The 19,040-nt window shown below is 45.8% G+C and overlaps 2 protein-coding genes across 2 annotated transcripts; both read left to right on the forward strand.

Annotated features, from left to right (window-relative positions):
• The first annotated feature begins 1,574 nt into the window (after window positions 1-1,574).
• On the forward strand, window positions 1,575-8,651 carry fancg (FA complementation group G). The gene is made up of 13 exons (XM_036979906.2): window positions 1,575-1,819; window positions 4,542-4,641; window positions 4,799-4,924; window positions 5,024-5,199; window positions 5,376-5,511; window positions 5,607-5,737; window positions 5,818-5,964; window positions 6,045-6,202; window positions 6,334-6,720; window positions 7,410-7,450; window positions 7,556-7,699; window positions 7,787-7,901; window positions 8,061-8,651. Exons 1-13 carry the CDS (start codon window positions 1,745-1,747, stop codon window positions 8,161-8,163), a joined length of 1,839 nt encoding a protein of 612 aa, XP_036835801.1. The 5' UTR covers window positions 1,575-1,744; the 3' UTR covers window positions 8,164-8,651.
• A 307-nt stretch (window positions 8,652-8,958) lies between these two features.
• Window positions 8,959-19,040, forward strand: LOC110525771 (transitional endoplasmic reticulum ATPase). The gene is made up of 17 exons (XM_036979905.2): window positions 8,959-9,291; window positions 10,293-10,404; window positions 10,581-10,753; window positions 13,849-13,991; window positions 14,090-14,220; window positions 14,447-14,578; window positions 14,973-15,075; window positions 15,217-15,350; window positions 15,586-15,721; window positions 15,821-15,933; window positions 16,729-16,893; window positions 17,024-17,146; window positions 17,237-17,449; window positions 17,587-17,895; window positions 18,028-18,183; window positions 18,287-18,441; window positions 18,532-19,040. Exons 1-17 carry the CDS (start codon window positions 9,275-9,277, stop codon window positions 18,635-18,637), a joined length of 2,421 nt encoding a protein of 806 aa, XP_036835800.1. The 5' UTR covers window positions 8,959-9,274; the 3' UTR covers window positions 18,638-19,040.

Consider the following 19,040-nt stretch of genomic DNA (forward strand, 5'->3'; position numbering starts at 1 on the left):
TTGGACTAGTAACCGGAAGGTTGCAAGTTCAATCCCCGAGATGACAAGGTACAAATCTGTCGTTCTGCCCCTGAACAGGCAGTTAACCCACTGTCATTGAAAATAAGAATTTGTTCTTAACTGACTTGCCTGGTTAAAAAATGCTAACTTATAAGCCCTTAACCAACAATGTAGTTTTAAGAAAAATACCTTTAAAAAATAAATAACTAAAGACAATAGTGAGGCTTTATTTTATTTATCCATCATTTTACCAGGTAAGTTGACTGAGAACACATTCTCATTTGCAGCAACGACCTGGGGAATAGTTACAGGGGGATGAATGAGCCAATTGTAAACTGGGGATTATTAGGTGACCATGATGGTTTGAGGGCCAGATTGGGAATTTAGCCAGGACACCGGGGTTAACACCCCTACTCTTACGAAAAGTGCCATGGGATCTTTAATGACCTCAGAGTGTCAAGACACCTGTTTAACGTCCCATCCGAAAGACAGCACCCTACACAGGGCAGTGTGACTGCCCTGGGGAATTGGGATATATATTTTTTTAGACCAGAGGAAAGAGTGCCTCCTTCTGGCCCTCCAACACCACTTCCAGCAGCATCTGGTCTCCCATCCAGGAACTGACCAGGACCAACGCTGCTTAGCTTCAGAAGCAAGCCAGCAGTGGTATGCAGGGTGGTATGCTGTTGGCACTAAAAGGGGGTACCGGTACAGAGTCAATGTGCAGGGGCACCGGTTAGTCGGGGTAATATGTACATGTAGGTAGAGTTATTAAAGTGACTATTCCAGGCTGTATCACAACCGGCCGTCATTGGGAGTCTTATAGGGCGGCGCACAATTGGCTCAGCGTTGTCCGGGTTAGACCGTCATTGTAAATAAGAATTTGTTCTTAACTGACTTGCCTAATTAAATAAAGGTTCAATAAAAATCTAATTAAAAAAGATCTACTGCTGTACACATCTTTTCTATTCATACTGTATACTGTCCATAGTATATATACACCATTATACACACATATATATTTACAGTATATTCCGGACTCTGACATTGCTCGTTCTGATATTTGCACCTGCGATAACATCTGAAAAATATGTGTAAAGTTGATTTAATTGTAATTTTATTTGAGCTGCACTTCCTTACCCCCTGCCAAAGGTATGGCCATATTTGAGATTCATATTTCCCACAGATCCACAAAGAATTTGAAAACAAGTCAAACATTGATATACTCCCATATATGTTAGGCTAAGTACTGCAATGTGCAATCACAGCAGCAAGATTTGTGACCTGTTGCCATGGAAACAGGGCAACCAGTGGAGCACATACATCATTGAAATACAACCAATATTATCTGTTTACTTATCGTCCCCTACTGTTCACACTACAACTATTTGCACATGGTTAAATCACTGTACATAGCTGATAACGTTTGAGTGCAATGTTTACTGTACACTTGTACTTTTTTTGTTGACGTTGTTTTAGTTTATTCTCACTTTAGTTTTTTCCCCACTTGCTTTGGTAATGTAACATGTTTCACATGCCATTAAAGCCCCTTTGAATGGAATCGAGTGTTGCCTGCTTTGTCCAGTAGGCGGCGGTAGAGCAACATGGACATACGCTGGACAGAACATTCTTCGCTGACAAATAGCTTCCTGTCTTTGACTCCAGAGAGGGAAAGTTCGAAACAACAACAAAGAGACACGAGCGGTTGTATTTTGAAATACTTGTAAAGGATTGTGTGACAACGATGTCTCGCGTATCTGCTCCATGTTTGCTGGACAGATGGACTGAAGAAAATAACGCTATCGTAGACAAGTGGAAGGTGAGCTACTATAGCTAGCTAGCTAGCCAACAAAAGAAGGGTCATGTCTAGATGGATCCAACATTTGTCAAAAGTATACTCATATATATATATATATAACATTTTAGGCTAACCCTTTTCCTAATTCTCAACCTGTCACGTAAATTATCCTAAACTTGCTACAAATGATGGATCCCTTCTTGACCACAAAGTGTTGCCCTCTATCGATTGAATTTGGCAGTTAATTAACGTTATAATGAACAAAAATATGAACGCAACATGTAAAGTGTTCGTTTCATGAGCTGAAACAAAAAGATGTCTCAGAAATGTTGTGCACAAAGGCGCTAACATCCCTGTTAGTGAGCATTTCTCCTTTGCCAAGATAATCCATCCACTTGACAGGTGTGGCATATCAAGAAGCTGATTAAACAGCATGATCATTACACAGGTGCACCTTGTGTTGGGAGAAAAATAAAAGGCAGCTTTAAAATGTACAGTTTGGTCACAACACGATGCCATAGATGTTTTAATGGAGTGTGCAATTGGCATGCTGATTGCAGGAAGGTCCACCAGCACTGTTGCCAGATAATTTCTCTACCTCCAACGTCATTTTAGAGATTTCGGCAGTATGTCCAACTGGCCTCACAACCACAGACCATGTGTAACCACGCCAGCCCAGGACTTCCACATCCGACTTCTTCACCAGCAGAGTTGTCTGAGACCAGCCACCTGGACAGCTGATGACACTGGGTTTGCACAACCAAAGAATTTCAGCACAAACTGTCAGAAACTCTCTCAGGGAAGCTCATCTGCATGCTCGTCGTCCTCACCAGGGTCTTTGCTGATATCAACGTTGTGAACAGATTGCCCCATGGTGGCGGTGAGGACCGGGTTATGATATGGGCAGGCAGGCATAAGCTATGGACAACAAACACAATTAGATTTTATCCTGAGATATCCTGAGGCCCGTTTTCATGCCATTCAGCCGCTGCCTTCACCTCTTGTTTTAGCATGATAATGGACGGCTCCGTGTCACTAGGATCTATACACAATTCCTGGAAGCTGAAAATGTCCCAGTTCTTCCATGGCCTGCATACTCACCAGATGTCACCCATTGAGCCTGTTTGGGATGCTCTGGATCTACGTTTACGACAGCGTGTTCCAATTCCTGCCAATATCCAGCAACTTCGCACAGCCATTGAAGAGGGGTGGGACAACATTCCACAGGCCACAATCAACAGCCTGATCAACTCTATGCGAAGGAGATGTCGCACCAGATACTGACTGTTTTTCAGATCCACGCCACAATCTTTTTTTTAAAGGTATCTGTGACCAACAGATGCATATCTGTATTCCCAGTCATGTGAAATTCATAGATTAGGGCCTAATTCATTTATTTCAATTGACTGATTTCTTTATGTTGCATGTCGCGTTTTATATTTTTGTTCAGTGTAACTGCTTCCATAGCCTTCATGTCTAAAGGTGTTTTCTCATATAGTCCTCTTTAAAGTGAACTCTGGGGTAAAACAAAAAAAAAACTGTTCTCTTTGTATTCACATTGTCCTTGCCTTTGAATGAAAACTCCACTCTTTTGCCAGTTTACCAGATGACGGTAAACCCGGATGACGCTGTGCCAATTGAGCGCCGCTCTATGGGACTCCCAATCCCATTTAATAGAAATGAGTGTATCTGGGAATTAACGGTAAATGTACTACTGGTGAGCCATTCCCGCAGCCTCCACAATGCTTTAGTCCACTCCGAGAAGCGTGAATCAGACAGGTTTCTCGTGTGCCATAAAAAAATGTATATATTGTTGGTCGACCAAGTTTTTTTTTTTTTTTTTTTTGTCTATCTACCAAACAATCGCTGACCTCCAACTTTATTTTTCATTAACGGCACCTACTGTCCTAGAGTGCCACGCCTCCCGAATATTCTAATTTTAAAAATGACCAATAGAAGTATAAAGATGCAGGAACGCCCCAAATTGCGGGTCGCAAATTCACCCGTCTCATTTATTAGGCTACAGATTAAATAAGTTATGGCAATTTCACAGGGTGATGAGCTTGGTGCTCCTTTCCAATAAATATTGAGTGTATTATTCTGGTGACATGATCGCTATTTTGTCAAAAATAATCTAATGTAGTGGGCTATACCAGCTTTGTATCTGCAAGCTGTTGGCTAGAGCGCACTTGCCAATACCATACATTATATAACGCAAACAGTAGAGTTGAACATTTGTGGAAAATCATTTAGCTTGTGTTTTATATTCGATACATTGGAATTGAACCGGAAGGGTAGTTTATGTGCACTACGGCATCACGCACAGCCTTTTCTCCGCAACAAGTCAATTCCATGGAAACCCATCTCTGGTAGGAAAGTGCGCATATTGTTTTTATGCACATTTTGTCTATGTTCACATGAAAATCTGTCGCCAAATGGATGGTGGCACCAATGTGAGGGGATTTGGCAGGGGAAACCGTGTTGCAGTAGCCTATTGTGTGGTGTGGGAATAATAACATGCAAACCTGAAAAAGGAAACCGGACCGTGGAATTTAAGTGTACCAAACTCAGACCACTTCTGGAGATGGTCTCAGTTCGGTTCGCTACAGGGCTCTTTTCTAAGGGTCTGAGTTCCTTTGGAGCATTAACACTGCACAGAAAATTAAGGGAACAGCACTGAGTTCACAAAAGTTGTCTGAAAGGGACCAAGTGTGACAACACCCTAACAAACGTGTCTTTTCAGCAACATCGTGACAGAGGAGACGCAGTAACTCGGGAACAGGGTCTGACACTACTGAAGTGTTGCTACGTGGAGAGTCACAAACTATTACAGAAAATACAAGGTGCAATATCTAAGATGGCATTTAATTTAAGCTAGCACCCCCCAAAACAGTCTTATACAGATAAGTCTCTCCCCCCCCCCCTCCTCTCTCCATCCACCCCACCTTCCCTCACCTCCTCTCCATCCCTTTCCGCCCCCTCACCTTCCTTCCCCTCCAGGTGTACTTGCGGTGCCAGCCCATGTCCAGTTGGAGTTGACAGTGGTGTATAACTGCTGTCTGTTCTCCTTCAGTCAGACACAACTCACTGAGGCAGAGCATCTCCTCACACACAGCCTGGAGAGAGGTATGAAACACGTGCACACTCACACAGGTAGGAAACACACACATCTATCTTTGCCCTCTTCCCCCATCTCTCTCACCTCACTCCCTATACTTTGTGCAGCTCTCGGTGCTGTAGGTTGTGATCGTCCACCTCCCAACCCCCCAGTGTTCTGGTGTATGGTTCTAAAGTCCCTGGGTTCCACACCTTCCCTGCGCTCCTGTGCTCTGCATCTGCTCTGTCTGAGCTGGGCTCTCTGGCTGTCTACCTGCAGACTGGGGCACATACAGGAGCTGCAGGTAGTGTGTGTGTGTGTGACCAACCTGTTATTGGATTTCTCTGTGTGTAAAACACTAGGATTGGTGTATTAGGTCATGATGAAGTAATCAGAAATTAGGTCTTGAAACAATAGTTCTTTACTGTTACACACTGACATCACAAATATTCATGTTTTTCTGGTTCCTTCTGTCTGCAGGAAGAGCTGCAATCGCTCTCTGAGGGACTGGGGGCAGTAGAGGTGGCTGTGGAGAGGAGTGCAGTCAGGCCAGCGGTGCTAGTGCACCCCAGGGATCTAAAAGACCTCCTTCTCATCTGCACTGTCATCGCTCAAGGTCTGAACCATTCAGAGCTCCCCATGCTGGTTAGATTAACACTTAACTGTCCAAGGTCAGAGAGGTTTAACCCTTACCTGACCTTACCTTTGCAGGTGCTGAGCTGCTGTGTGAGGGGCGGTGTTCAGAGGCCCTGACTGTTCTTCAGAGAGACCCCTCCCCATTGGCCCCCAGAGAACTGCTCGCCCAGATACACACTCTCATAGGCCTCTGCCTCAGCCGCACGGTAAAAACACACACCTCACAAGCCCTTCAGACGCATGGTGAGAGAGAGAGTGATGACAACTGAGATGTGTTTATGTGCAGGGTCGTCCACACAGTGCTATGCAGTGTTATAGGAAGGCGTTGGAGACGGACGTGAGGTGTGTGTGTGCACTGCACCAGAGCATCCTGGTCTACAGGCAGTTGGGAAACACACAAGCAGAGATCCAGGCTCTACGTCTGCTACACTCAGTGAGTGACACACACAGATTAAAGGCATCTGTCTGAGGCAGTAGTTGACTGAGATGTGATGGGTCTTGTGTCTGTGCCAGGTTCTGATGATGCCACCTGCCACCCAGCCTGCTGTGGCCCCACCTATCATCTGTCCCGCCTCTCTGCTCCCTGGCCAATCCCTATCCAGCCTGCTTATTGTCCCCTCCCCCCTCAGCGTACTACACAGTCTGGCTCAGAAGTGTGTGCTCCATGGAAGGCAAGTTCCCAGATAGCCAACATTGTCGACATACCTCCTAGGAACGTCTTCAGATCTGAGAGGGTTGAATTTGTACGACTGTTGTTTATCTTGTAGTGTGCTATCCTATGGTTGTGTGTTTTGTGTTGTAGTGTGTCAGAGGGTGTAGAGCACTACCTGGACCTCCTAGCTGCTCTTCAGTCAGATCACCAGCTGTCTCAGGGGTTCTCTGAGGCCCCTTCGCTCCCCAGGTTACCTGAGCTCTACCTGGAGGCTGGCTCCTCCCTGCTGACAGCCCAGCGGCCTACAGACTGCCTGGCACTTTGTGATGAAGTCATCAGTACGACTCTGGAGCTGCTCCCAGAGAGGCTGTTGCTGGAAGAGCCCATGGAGGCATCTGTGCCTGGGTCTCCAGACAAGCTGGGGTTAGGCCAGGACCGGCTGGGTGTGGTGTTGTGGTCTGGGGCTGCCTACCTTCTCCAGGGCCACTGTTACTCCCACCTCAAGGACTGGAAGCAGGCTGTCACCCACTACACCAGGTGAGCCTCATATCGCATCACACTTCACCCACTGCGCCAGGTGAGTCTCATATCGCGGGCCTCCCGGGTGGCGCAGTGGTTAAGGGCGCTGTACTGCAGCGCCAGCTGTGCCATCAGAGACTCTGGGTTCGCGCCCAGGCTCTGTCGTAATCGGCCGCGACCGGGAGGTCCGTGGGGCGACGCACAATTGGCCTAGCGTCGTCCGGTTTAGGGAGGGTTTGGCCGGTCGCGCAAAAGCGACTCCTGTGGTGGGCCGGGCTAACCAAGTTGCCAGGTGCATGGTGTTTCCTCCGACACATTGGTGTGGCTGGCTTCCGGGTTGGATGCGCGCTGTGTTAAGAAACAGTGCGGCTTGGTTGGGTTGTGTATCGGAGGACGCATGACTTTCAACCTTAGTCTCTCCCGAGCCCGTACGGGAGTTGTAGCGATGAGACAAGATAGTAGCTACTAAAACAATTGGATACCATGAAATTTGGAAGAAAAAGGGTCAAATTCAACAACAAAAAAAACAACAACAAAAAAGTCTCATATCGCATCACACTGCACCAGGTGAAGCTCACATCGCATCACATCAAGAAGTTCACATTAGACTGGTCGGGTTACCGACTCCACCAGATGAGCATCAGTCCTTACACCTGAGTGCTGAAACTGTGTCTTCTAGTTCTGAAGGAGTGTGTGTTGTGTTTCAGGTGCATCAACCTGCTGATGAAGGTGTCTGTTAAACAGAAAGGTGAGTATTCAGCCTGGCCACTTGAACATATGTCAATTGATGTTGTATGTTTGTTGATTTGTGTATCTGGAGGTTGTCTTGATGTGTGTTGGTGTTGTGTTGCAGGCTGTGTGAAGCTGGAGCTAGGTGTTAGGACCCTGCAGAGGCTGAAAGGGATGGCTCTGGCAGGGAGAGGAATCAGCTTCACACACAGAGACCAGAAGAGGGAATCCCTGAGAGACCTACAGCTCAGCCTGCAGGCTGCACCAGGCAACTACAGGATTAAATTGTCTTTATGTAGACTAGTATCTAGTAAGTAATACATGATTGTAATCCAGCCCCTGGGTGTGCATACAGGGTGTGCGAGCGCTGGGCTGTGGCTGACTGAGGTGCTGTGGAGGCTGGGGAGGAGACAGGAGGCTGCAGCCTTTTGGGAGAAGACCCAGAGCTCCAGCACAGCTCCATCATTAGAGTAAGATGACATCAGTGGTACAAATGATCACCTGGATTTACTCGCAATACAAATGGAAAAACATGTAGAAAAACATTGTTTTGAGTATAAAATTGAGAGTTATAGGTGTCCTTTGAGACACATCCTAACCCTCTGTTTGTCTGCATTCTCTCCTTCCAGAGGTGTTCCCCTGTACCTGCTGGACCCCCAGACTGGCCCCTCCCTGGACCTCACTGACCTCCAACGCAGAGTGGAGGAGTTCGTCAACGCTCAGCACAGCTAGGGTGTGTCTCCAGAAACACTAGTGTGTCCACATAAGCTCTGGGATGTCTTCATAAGGCTTAGTAAGCCCTGTACCTGGGACAAGCTGGTTTTACCCACCCGTCATAGTGTGAGGTTCATATCCTGGCTGAAATGGAGTTCCAATTAAGTGGAGTTGGAACTCTGTTAACCTCTGAAGCCCAGCCAAGATTTTGGAGGATGGCCACTCAAGACTAGAACTCTGTAGACCAACTGTGCCACTGTGAGCTGTAGCCACACTGCCTGGCGAGGCAGTTGCCTGTCCTGTTCCGCATACAGAAGGAATAGGACAGGCAACTCTTTGGGAATGCCACAGTGCTCTGTCTGAGTGACTTATGTAAAAATGTGTCAGTAGTACATTATAGTGATATGACAAATATGATACGGTGTTGCCTTATTTCTGTAAATATGTAATATTTTTGTTTGAAATTATTGTTTATTTACTCAGCACCATAAAGAGTGTGGTTTATCTCTTCTGTGTCAGTTATTGTTTTAATGAATGTTCAGTGTGGGAGATTTAGCAAGCTCCTGTTACTGGTAAAAACAACTGTCTCTCTGTTTTGCTATTAGGATTAACTTGTGCTATAAGGTTAGATCAAGAGAGCTAATGTTATAAAGCAACACAGTGATTATATACAGTCAGCGTGATATGGGGGATTGCACTTATTTTACGCCCCAGCAAACCGAGGCAGAGTCGAGATATGGACCAGAGAATAGACCGATAATGCCACTAATTCGGTTTCAATAAATCGAGTGCATCTAACTTGTCGCCATAACCTCAACGCGGTGCACTCTGATTGGAACATAGCAGTTTAATGACAGGCGCATTAGCCAATGGGTCTGAGCACATGGATGTCGCCCACTAACTGTCTGTGAATCCAATTGGTCAACAATTTCACAACGTTCTAGAAAATGTTAAAACGGCCTATGTGATTGGGTTCTCGAATGTAGTGTCTCGTTATGCACCAATTTGAGAGCTCTAGTCCATAACAGTAGCGATTGGACCTGAAGAGATCGGTGTGAAGTTACTTTGCCAGTGACGCTTCACAAATAGCGAGCTACTTTTTATTTATACATACTATTTCAGTAGTACCATGGCCTCGGGAGGAGAGTAAGTAGAAATGTGTTACCAGTTGCTTTACTACTGTCAGCTAAACAGCCAACACATCTAGAAAAGTATATTTTCACAAGCGTGTTACTAAACTCGAGTATTATACCTCAGCTAAGGTTAGCTAGCTAGTTAGCGTATATGTCATGCCCTACTAACGTTACGAATTAACTTGGCTAGCTAACTAATGTATGAGTTAATGTAAAGTGTAATTGGGACCAGTTTGACAAACGTTTGTAGGTAGGCAGTTAACGTTAGCTAGCTAAGTTACGCTGTGTCAAGCTAAGTTGGCCGGGCCTACCGGCACATTTTACTAACTATGTAAGCTAACTAGCCTGTGACACGCTGGCCTCCGGGCTTGACAAGCTCATCCAACGACCATGATGATAAATTACAGTCAGGAAATGTCTAAGTTACTGAAAACTCAATTCGTTAAACGTTACTAGTTAGCCAACTCGCTAGCTACGTAACGTTAGGTAACGTAAGTGGCTAGCTAACTCAAAGCTAGGTGAAAATGTCGGCCTTGTCACTGGCTTAGCTAACATACTAGCCTAACGTTACCAGCCTAGCTAACTAATAAACGGTTAGTGTTATGATGGTTTAGGAGTATGGCATATTGCGAAAATGTAAACTAGATATCTAGCTAATGCAATAATGTGTATATACCGAACTAGCTAACGTTAGCTACATCAATGTTTTAGCTGGTTTAAATAGCCGTAGCTTGCCAGCTCGGGATCCCAAAAGTTGTCCTTTTGCTGTGTCATCTGCTCACTGCTACTGAGCTAACGGTAGCTAGTTAGCCAAAATTTGCTAGCTGGCGATGAATTAACAGTATTTATGCCGAGCTACCTAACATTAGCATAGTTGACTAGCTGACTACGAAAATTACGTTTCTAAATAATCTGAATAAGACAAGGACTACATGTTTATGGAGGAACAACTGCGAATTATCTGACGGTCAGCTTTGAGTTTTAATTTGTCGCTTTTGTTTCTGTTTGAACTAGATCCAAAAATGATGACCTTTCCACTGCGATTCTGAAGCAGAAGACCAGACCAAACAGATTGATTGTCGATGAATCCATAAATGAGGACAACAGTGTGGTCTCTCTCTCTCAGGTAGGCCTAAAATACAGGTCATTGGGTGGATTTGTGTTCACGTTTAGAATCCCAGAATGTGATTATTTTATTATGTGTTATTTTGATACTGCTGCTTGTGTGGAAAATATCTTGTTTTGTGGTCTACGTATTTAGTACACTTAGTGAAATTAATGTCATCCGTGCTCTGTTTTTAGGCAAAGATGGATGAGCTGCAGCTGTTCCGTGGCGACACAGTGCTGATGAAGGGGAAGAAGCGCAGGGAGTCTGTGTGTATTGTCCTGTCTGACGACACCTGCTCTGATGAGAAGGTCCGCATGAACCGTGTGGTCCGCAACAATCTCCGTGTCCGTCTGGGGGATGTCATCAGGTACGCACACACAACTGTATATTAACTGGATGGCGCTGATAGAGATGGAGGCTTCGCTTCAAGTCCTTAGGAAACTTCAGTATTTATATTTGTTTGTATTTCTTAACTTGATTGCCCAGAAAACAACCTTAAGTGTTATTACATACAGACGGGAATAACTATTGGATATCAGAGATGTCAACTTACCAGCACTTCGACCAGGAATACGACTTTCCCAAAGCAAATGCAGACACAGGTGTCTGCACCTCCCAGGGCATTTGAACTGATTAGAGGGTTACCAAAACATCGCCATCGGAGGAGATGGTGCCGGAGTGTTCTTCCAGTGAGGCTTCGGATACATGCACACCACCCATAGCTTCCGAGTATATTACTCGCTAATGTCCAGTCCCTAGTTAACAAAGTCGACGAAAATAGGGCAAGAGTTGCTTTCCAAAGAGGGATCTGGGATGGTAACATACTGTTTCACGGAGACATGGCTAGCTGGGGACATGCTGTCGGAGTCCATACAGCCAACGGGATTTTCAGTGCATCAAACAAACGTCCGGTAAGAAGGGTGGGGGTGTATGTATCATGATTAACGACTCATGGTGTAATTGTAACAACATAGAAGAGTTAAGTCCTTTTGTTGACCTGACCTAGAATTCCTCACAATCAAATGCCGACCGTATTATCTCCCAAGAGAACTCTCCTCGGTTATCGTCACAGCCGTGTATATCCGCCCCCCCCCCCCCCAAGCGGATACCAAGACGGCCATCAAGGAACTTCACTGGACTTTATGCAAACTGGAAACCATATATCCTGAAGCTACATTTACTGTAGCTGGGGATTAGAACAAAGCTAATCTGAGAACAAGGCTACCTAAATTCTATCAGTACATCGATTGCAGTACACAAGAAACACACTCGACCACTGCAACTCTAACTTCCGCGATGCATACAAGGCCCTCCCCTGCTCTCCTTTTGGAAAATCTGACCATTACTCCATCTTGTAACTCCCTTCCTATAGGCATAAACTAAAACAGGAAGCGCCCGTGCTTATTTCTATCCAATGCTGGTCTGACCAATCGGATTCCACACTCCAAGATTGCTTCAATCACGTGAACTGGGATATGTTCCGGGTAGCTTCAGACAATAACATTGACGTATACGCTATAAGGAAGTGTATAGAAGACGTTGTACCCACTGTGACTATTAAAACCTTCCCTAACCAGAAACTTTTGCAGCATTTGCGCAAAACTGAAAGCATGTAGCATTTAAGCATGGCGACTGGAAACATGACCGAATACAGTGTAATTATTCCCTCCGTAAGGCAATCAAATGAGCAATTCAACTGCTCAAACACAAGACTTGTGTGGCAGGGTCTACAGACAATCAAAGATGACAAAAAGAAAACCAGCCGTGTCACGGACATCGTCTTGCTCCCAGATAAATTAAACAACTTCTTTGCGCGGTGAGTAAAACATTTAACCGTGTTAACCCTCGCAAGGCTGCCTGCCCAGACGGCATCCCTAGTCACGTCCTCAGAGCATGCGCAGACTGGCTGGTGTGTTTACGGACATAATCAATCCCGATCCCAGTCTGCTGTCTCCACATGCTTCAAGATGGCCACCATTGTTCCTGTTCCCAAGAAAGCCAAGGTAACTGAACTAAATGACTTTGGCCCCGTAGCGCTCACTTCTGTCATCATGAACTGCTTTGAGAGACTAGTCAAGGATCATATCACTGCCACCCTACCTGTCACCCTAGACCCACTCCAGTTTGCTTAGTGCCCCAATAGGTCCACAGACGATGCAATCGCCTGCACACTGCCCTATCCCATCTGGACAAGAGGAACACCTATGTAAGAATGCTGTTCATTGCCTACAGCTCAGCATTCAACACCATAGTACCCCCTGCTCTGGCCAACTTGGTCCTGGACTTCATGACGGGCTGCCCCCAGGTGGTCAAGGTAGGAAACAACGTCTTCTCTCCGCTGATTCTCAACACTGGGGCCCCATAAGGATTTGTTCTCAGCTCTCTCCTGTTCTCCCTGTTCACCCACAACTGTGTGGCCATGCACGCCTCCAACTCAATCAAGTTTGCAGACGACACCAGGGTGTTAGGCTTGATTACCAACAATGACGAGACAGCCTACAGGGAGGAGGTGAGGGCCCTTGGTGTGGTGTCAGGAAAATAACCTCAGTCAATGTCAGCAAAACAGAATGTGGATTTCAGGAAACAGCAGAGGGAGTACCCCACTATCCACATCGACGGGACAGCATTGAAGGTGGACAGTCTTAAGTTCCTCGGTGTACACTGACAAACTGACTGAAACGGTCCACACACACACACTGACAGTGTGGTGAAGGCGCAACAACGCCTCTTCAACCTCAGGAGGGTGGGAAAAAATATGGGTTGGCACCGAAAACCCTCAAACTTTTACAGGTACACAATGGAGAGCATCCTGTTGGGCTGTAATCACTGCCTGGTATGCCAACTGCACCGCCCTCAACCGCAGGGCTTTCCAGAGGGTGGTGCATTCTGCACAACACATACGATCTGCCCTTCAGGACAACTACAACACCTGATGTCACAGGAAGGCAAAAAGATCATCAAGGACAATAATCACCTGAGTCACTACCTATTTACCCTGCTTCCATCCAGAAGGCAGTCAGTACAGGTGCATCAGAGCTGGGACAGAGAGTGGAACTGTTTTTCAATCTCAAGGCCATCAGACTCTGAAACGGTCACCACTAGCACAGATATCATCGGCCACTTTAATAAATGGAGCACTAGTCACTTTAATAATGCCACTTTTAAAGTATATACACATACGAGATATGTGAACATACTGTATCCTTCACAATCTATTGGGTCTTAGCTGCTCTGTCGCTGCTCATCCATATGTTATACTTATATATTCTCATTCCTTTACTAGATTGTATCAGGTTTAGTTGTGGAATTGTTAGATACTGCTGCACTGTCGGATCTAGAAGCATAAGCATTTCGCTACACTCGCAATAATATCTGCCAATCTTGTGTATGTGACCTATACGATTTGATTTATATAAAAATTACCAAAGCAAATTGAGATTAGTGACGTTTCTCCTTCTACAGTATCCAGCCGTGTCCTGATGTAAAGTATGGGAAGAGGATTCATGTTCTGCCTATTGATGACACAGTCGAAGGGATCACTGGCAACCTGTTTGAGGTCTATCTCAAACCCTATTTCCTAGAGGCCTACAGGCCCATCCGCAAGGGTCAGTACACACACCTGTTACCATTCATTTTGTTTCCAAAGTAAGACTGAACAATATAGTTTGTTCTGTAATTAATTATGTGATGTCATTGTGTGTAGGTGATATCTTCCTGGTTCGTGGGGGTATGCGTGCGGTGGAGTTCAAGGTGGTAGAGACCGACCCCAACCCCTACTGCATCGTCGCCCCAGATACAGTCATCCACTGCGAGGGAGAGCCTATCAGGAGAGAGGTGGGTCACAACCTTCCCCGTCGCTTGTGGGCAGAGCACTCTTCATTTAGCCTATGGAAATGTAGGTGTTGCGCATGCTTTCCTGAAGTCCACAGCAACGGGGGGGGGGGGGGGGGTGATGTCTATATTGACTTGGGTCCTATGTATCCTGAAGTCCCTGCCAATACCTGGCAAATGGTGAGCAAACCTACCCTCAGACTGACTTGTGTGTTTCCTGTGTGTGTAGGATGAGGAGGAGTCCCTGAATGAGGTGGGCTATGATGATATCGGAGGAGTGAGGAAGCAGCTAGCTCAGATCAAGGAGATGGTTGAGCTGCCTCTCAGACACCCTGCACTGTTCAAGGCTATAGGAGTCAAGGTAAAACACACAGAACTCCTATCTTCTAGGCCAGGTGTATTCAACTCTTACCCTATGAGGTCTGGAGCCTGCTGGTTGTCGGTTCTACCCAATAATTAATTCCACGCACCTGGTGTCCCAAGTCTAAATCCGTCTCTGATTAGAGGGGGAAAATTAATTAAAGCACTGGATCTGGCTTTGAGGTCTAGAATTTAGTTTGAAGGTTCTATGCCTTCTGTCAGCCTCTACACACTTTCTTGATTAGTAGAATTTAAACGCATGATTTTTTGACTTTTAAAGTCAATGATTTCAGGTGGCTTAAGCATAGGAAACATTTAGTTGTATTGGAAACGTGTTCTAATGTCCCCTGTCAACAACACTAAGGAGATTGACATGTACCTCCACTCTCCTCCAGCCCCCCCGTGGTATCCTGCTATACGGACCTCCCGGTACTGGAAAGACCCTGATTGCCAGAGCTGTTGCTAACGAGACCGGAGCCTTCTTCTTCCTCATCAACGGTCAGATACTAAACCTTACCCTGTCCCTGGTAGAGGATCACTTTCCACGATATCACTATTCTTTTGTCATTTTGTGGTAGCTGTTTTGATTTTGCCCTGTATGACCTTTATCGGTCTGTGTGCCGGTCCGTGTGTGCGTAGGTCCTGAGATTATGAGTAAGCTGGCTGGGGAGAGTGAGAGCAACCTGAGGAAGGCCTTTGAGGAGGCTGAGAAGAACTCTCCTGCCATCATCTTCATTGATGAACTGGACGCTATCGCTCCCAAGAGAGAGAAGGTGTGGAGAGGGGGAATGGGTATTAACGGTGTATATCGGTTGATGTGCAGAAGAGGTTAATCAAAATGGAATACTAAAACCTGAAATCCCCTTTTTAAAGGACAATAATAGGTCACCCAACAATGACACTATAATAAAGTGTAGCAGCTATAAATAAATGGTGGTCTGAAATTTTCTGTAGACCAACTGTTAGATGGAGAGACATTTCATGCTGTTATGTTAACTGTGGTTGTAGACTCATGGAGAAGTGGAGAGGCGTATCGTGTCTCAGCTGCTGACCCTGATGGACGGGCTGAAGCAGAGAGCTCATGTCATTGTCATGGCAGCCACCAACAGACCAAACAGCATAGATGCTGCACTTAGAAGATTTGGTACGTATACACACTATCTGTTGGATACAGGGTGTTATTGTTTTATTGTGCAGGTGTTGTGTATTGGTTTTCCCAATGCTAAAACGTGTGTGTGTCCAGGGCGTTTTGACAAGGAGGTGGACATTGGTATCCCTGATGCTACAGGCAGACTGGAGATCCTGCAGATCCACACCAAGAACATGAAACTGAATGACGATGTTGACCTTGAGCAGGTGTGTGATGACTCTTTGTCTCAAAGGCACTCTATTCCCTACAGCCCTGGTCAAAAGTAGAGCACTATTTGGGGATAGGGTGCCATTTGGGATGTATCCTTGGTGTGTGTCTGTATTGAAGTGTCTGACACATTTGCCTAGGGCTGGGTGATATGGGCCAAATATCATATCACTGTATTTCTCTCATTTCTGATGGTATTTGATGTTTCTGAATAATCGTTAGAAAATGTTTGTGTAGTTCATGGCAACAACTTAATTCTAAGTAGTTTTAATGGGTTTTCTCCTTTTCTGATTGCTTTATACCGTTCAACCAAATAGAGGCCAAACTGACAGTATTCTGGTTTGTACAACTTTGCATATGATACTCGACCAATGGCTGTCCATTTGCATTATTGATAAATTACAGCATTTTCATAGTTTATTTCATGCACTAATTTATCATTGTCATTTCTTTTGTCTTATAAATACTTTCTTATTTTTGCCACTAGGGCTAGTCGGACGATTTCTGGGGATCTGTTTGGCAAGCTAGAAAGTTGGCTAGCAGTTCTCAGCATTTAGCAGTTTCTTACTGCCGATTTTTAAAAATTTATGATTACCATAATTGTCTAAACATTACTGAACAACTTTAATGTAATGTAATTTTTGTGTTAGATAAAGTAAAAATCCAATCCGGTCTGTGAATGAATACCTGTATTTTACTGCCCAGCCCTGCATTTGCCAAGTCCATGTACCTGTCAGCATTGTGTTCTGAGGGGCTCCTGCATGTGTTAACTCCCTCTGTCTTTCTTTGTGTAGGTGGCTAATGAGACCCACGGCCACGTGGGTGCTGATCTGGCTGCCCTGTGCTCAGAGGCTGCTCTCCAGGCCATCAGGAAGAAGATGGACCTCATCGACCTGGAGGACGAGACCATCGATGCGGAGGTCATGAACTCCCTTGCAGTTACCATGGACGACTTTAGGGTAAGAAACACACTACCAACTGTAAACTACGTAGGGTGGACTACACACAATATCACAATCCTGCATATAATAACTATACTATACTACCTGTTATGTGTTTTTATATATTAAACGTGGGTTTTTCTTTCAGTGGGCTCTAAGCCAGAGTAACCCATCAGCTCTGAGGGAGACGGTGGTGGAGGTTCCTAACATCACCTGGGGGGACATCGGAGGACTGGAAGACGTTAAGCGGGAGCTGCAGGAGCTGGTGCAGGTAAGGCGTGCGCAGAGCACACAGTTTAACATTACACATTATCATACCTAATTACACATTATCATACCTAATTACCTCTCTTCCCTGTAGTACCCAGTGGAGCACCCAGATAAGTTCCTGAAGTTCGGTATGACTCCTTCAAAGGGAGTGTTGTTCTACGGGCCTCCGGGTTGCGGTAAGACCCTGCTGGCCAAGGCCATTGCCAATGAGTGCCAGGCCAACTTCATCTCCATTAAAGGACCTGAGCTTCTCACCATGTGGTTTGGAGAGTCAGAGGCTAATGTCAGGGAGATCTTTGACAAGGTATGACATAGTGACTCTCCAACAATAAGTGAACATTTTGTATTGGTGCACTATAGTAGATTCTAAATCATCATGGAGAAAAACTGGGGTGTTAGCGTTGAACCCTGCGGTTCAATCTCCTGTTTCTCTGTTTGCAGGCTCGCCAGGCAGCCCCATGTGTGTTGTTCTTTGACGAGCTGGACTCCATAGCGAAGGCCCGTGGAGGTAATGTGGGAGACGGTGGCGGTGCGGCCGACCGTGTCATCAACCAGATCCTGACTGAGATGGACGGCATGTCCAGCAAGAAGAACGTCTTCATCATTGGAGCCACCAATCGCCCTGACATCATCGACCCTGCCATCCTCCGACCCGGCCGTCTGGACCAGCTCATATACATCCCTTTGCCTGATGAGAAGAGCAGGATCAATATTCTCAAGGCTAACCTCCGGAAGAGCCCCATTAGCAAGGTAAAACAAACACAGTTCCCCAACAGTCCATCCTCCTACGCCTGTCATCATGCCAATGTAGCAAGGGCTGATGATGCCGTTATATAACCTTAAATGATTGGTTAAACCTGGTCTCTTCCGTCTTTCCTGTAGGATGTTGATCTGGACTTCCTGGCTAAGATGACCAATGGGTTCTCAGGTGCTGACCTTACAGAGATCTGCCAGCGGGCCTGTAAGCTGGCTATCAGAGAGTGCATTGAGAACGAGATTCGCCGAGAGAGGGAGAGGCAGACCAACCCCTCTGCTATGGTCAGCTCACAGCTCACTCACTCACACCTCACTCGCTCACTTAATGTTTCTCTCCCCATGTCTACTTTTCTCTTTTTCAATTAACCTTTCTCCTCGTCTCCAGGAGGTGGAAGAAGACGACCCTGTACCTGAGATCAGGAAGGACCACTTTGAGGAGGCCATGCGATTCGCCCGCCGTTCCGTCAGTGACAATGACATCCGCAAATATGAGATGTTTGCCCAGACACTGCAGCAGAGCCGAGGATTTGGCAGCTTCAGGTACGGGTGTGACTGTGACTGCGGGGCGGGTGGGTGGTGTGTTTAATTTTTATGTTTTTTATGTAATGGTGAATATTTTCTCTCTCCCAGGTTCCCCTCCAATGCTGCAGGGGGCAGCGGTCCCAGCCAGGGTACTGGGGGCACTGGTGGGGGGCCAGTGTTTAACGAGGATAATGATGATGACCTGTACGGATAGATGGACGGCTGGATGGATGGTGCCACATGGTGGCCATTTCTGTTATCATACCTGTACAAACACTCAAACCCAATTGACCATTTTTAGGACTGTGCTTCTTTCATGTGTTTCTTTTTGTATGATTCCTCTCTGGTGGAGAAAACAACATGTAGCTGCCTGGTTTGATCTGGAAGGGGGGCAGTGGATAGAGGTGATTGGTTGGTGGGGGGGGGGGGGGGGGGGCTTGAGTGGCCCCATTCTGAGTTTATTACAATCCCATGTGACTGGTTTTAGTTGTGGGATTCTATGCGAGACTATAAAAGGGGATTAAAGAATAGCTAATGACTTAATTTTTTTATGAGTAGTAGCATATAATGTATGACAAGTTTGAAAATGTTGAAAATAAAATCTCACGAAATGACAA

This window comes from Oncorhynchus mykiss, chromosome 6 (genome assembly GCF_057628025.1).
Source record: "Oncorhynchus mykiss isolate SJ-2025 chromosome 6, ASM5762802v1, whole genome shotgun sequence".
In the NCBI taxonomy this organism is placed as follows: Eukaryota; Metazoa; Chordata; class Actinopteri; order Salmoniformes; family Salmonidae; genus Oncorhynchus; species Oncorhynchus mykiss.

Bases quoted from the DNA above. Each gene is read 5' to 3' on its own strand.
- fancg (XM_036979906.2), top strand. From the start codon at position 1,745: ATGTCTCGCGTATCTGCTCCATGTTTGCTGGACAGATGGACTGAAGAA. The intron at 4,925-5,023 runs GTATGAAACACG...TACTTTGTGCAG, and splicing joins CACACACAGCCTGGAGAGAG to CTCTCGGTGCTGTAGGTTGT. The intron at 7,700-7,786 runs GCAACTACAGGA...GTGTGCATACAG, and splicing joins CAGCCTGCAGGCTGCACCAG to GGTGTGCGAGCGCTGGGCTG.
- LOC110525771 (XM_036979905.2), top strand. The intron at 13,992-14,089 runs GTCAGTACACAC...CATTGTGTGTAG, and splicing joins CTACAGGCCCATCCGCAAGG to GTGATATCTTCCTGGTTCGT. The intron at 18,184-18,286 runs GTCAGCTCACAG...CCTCGTCTCCAG, and splicing joins AGACCAACCCCTCTGCTATG to GAGGTGGAAGAAGACGACCC.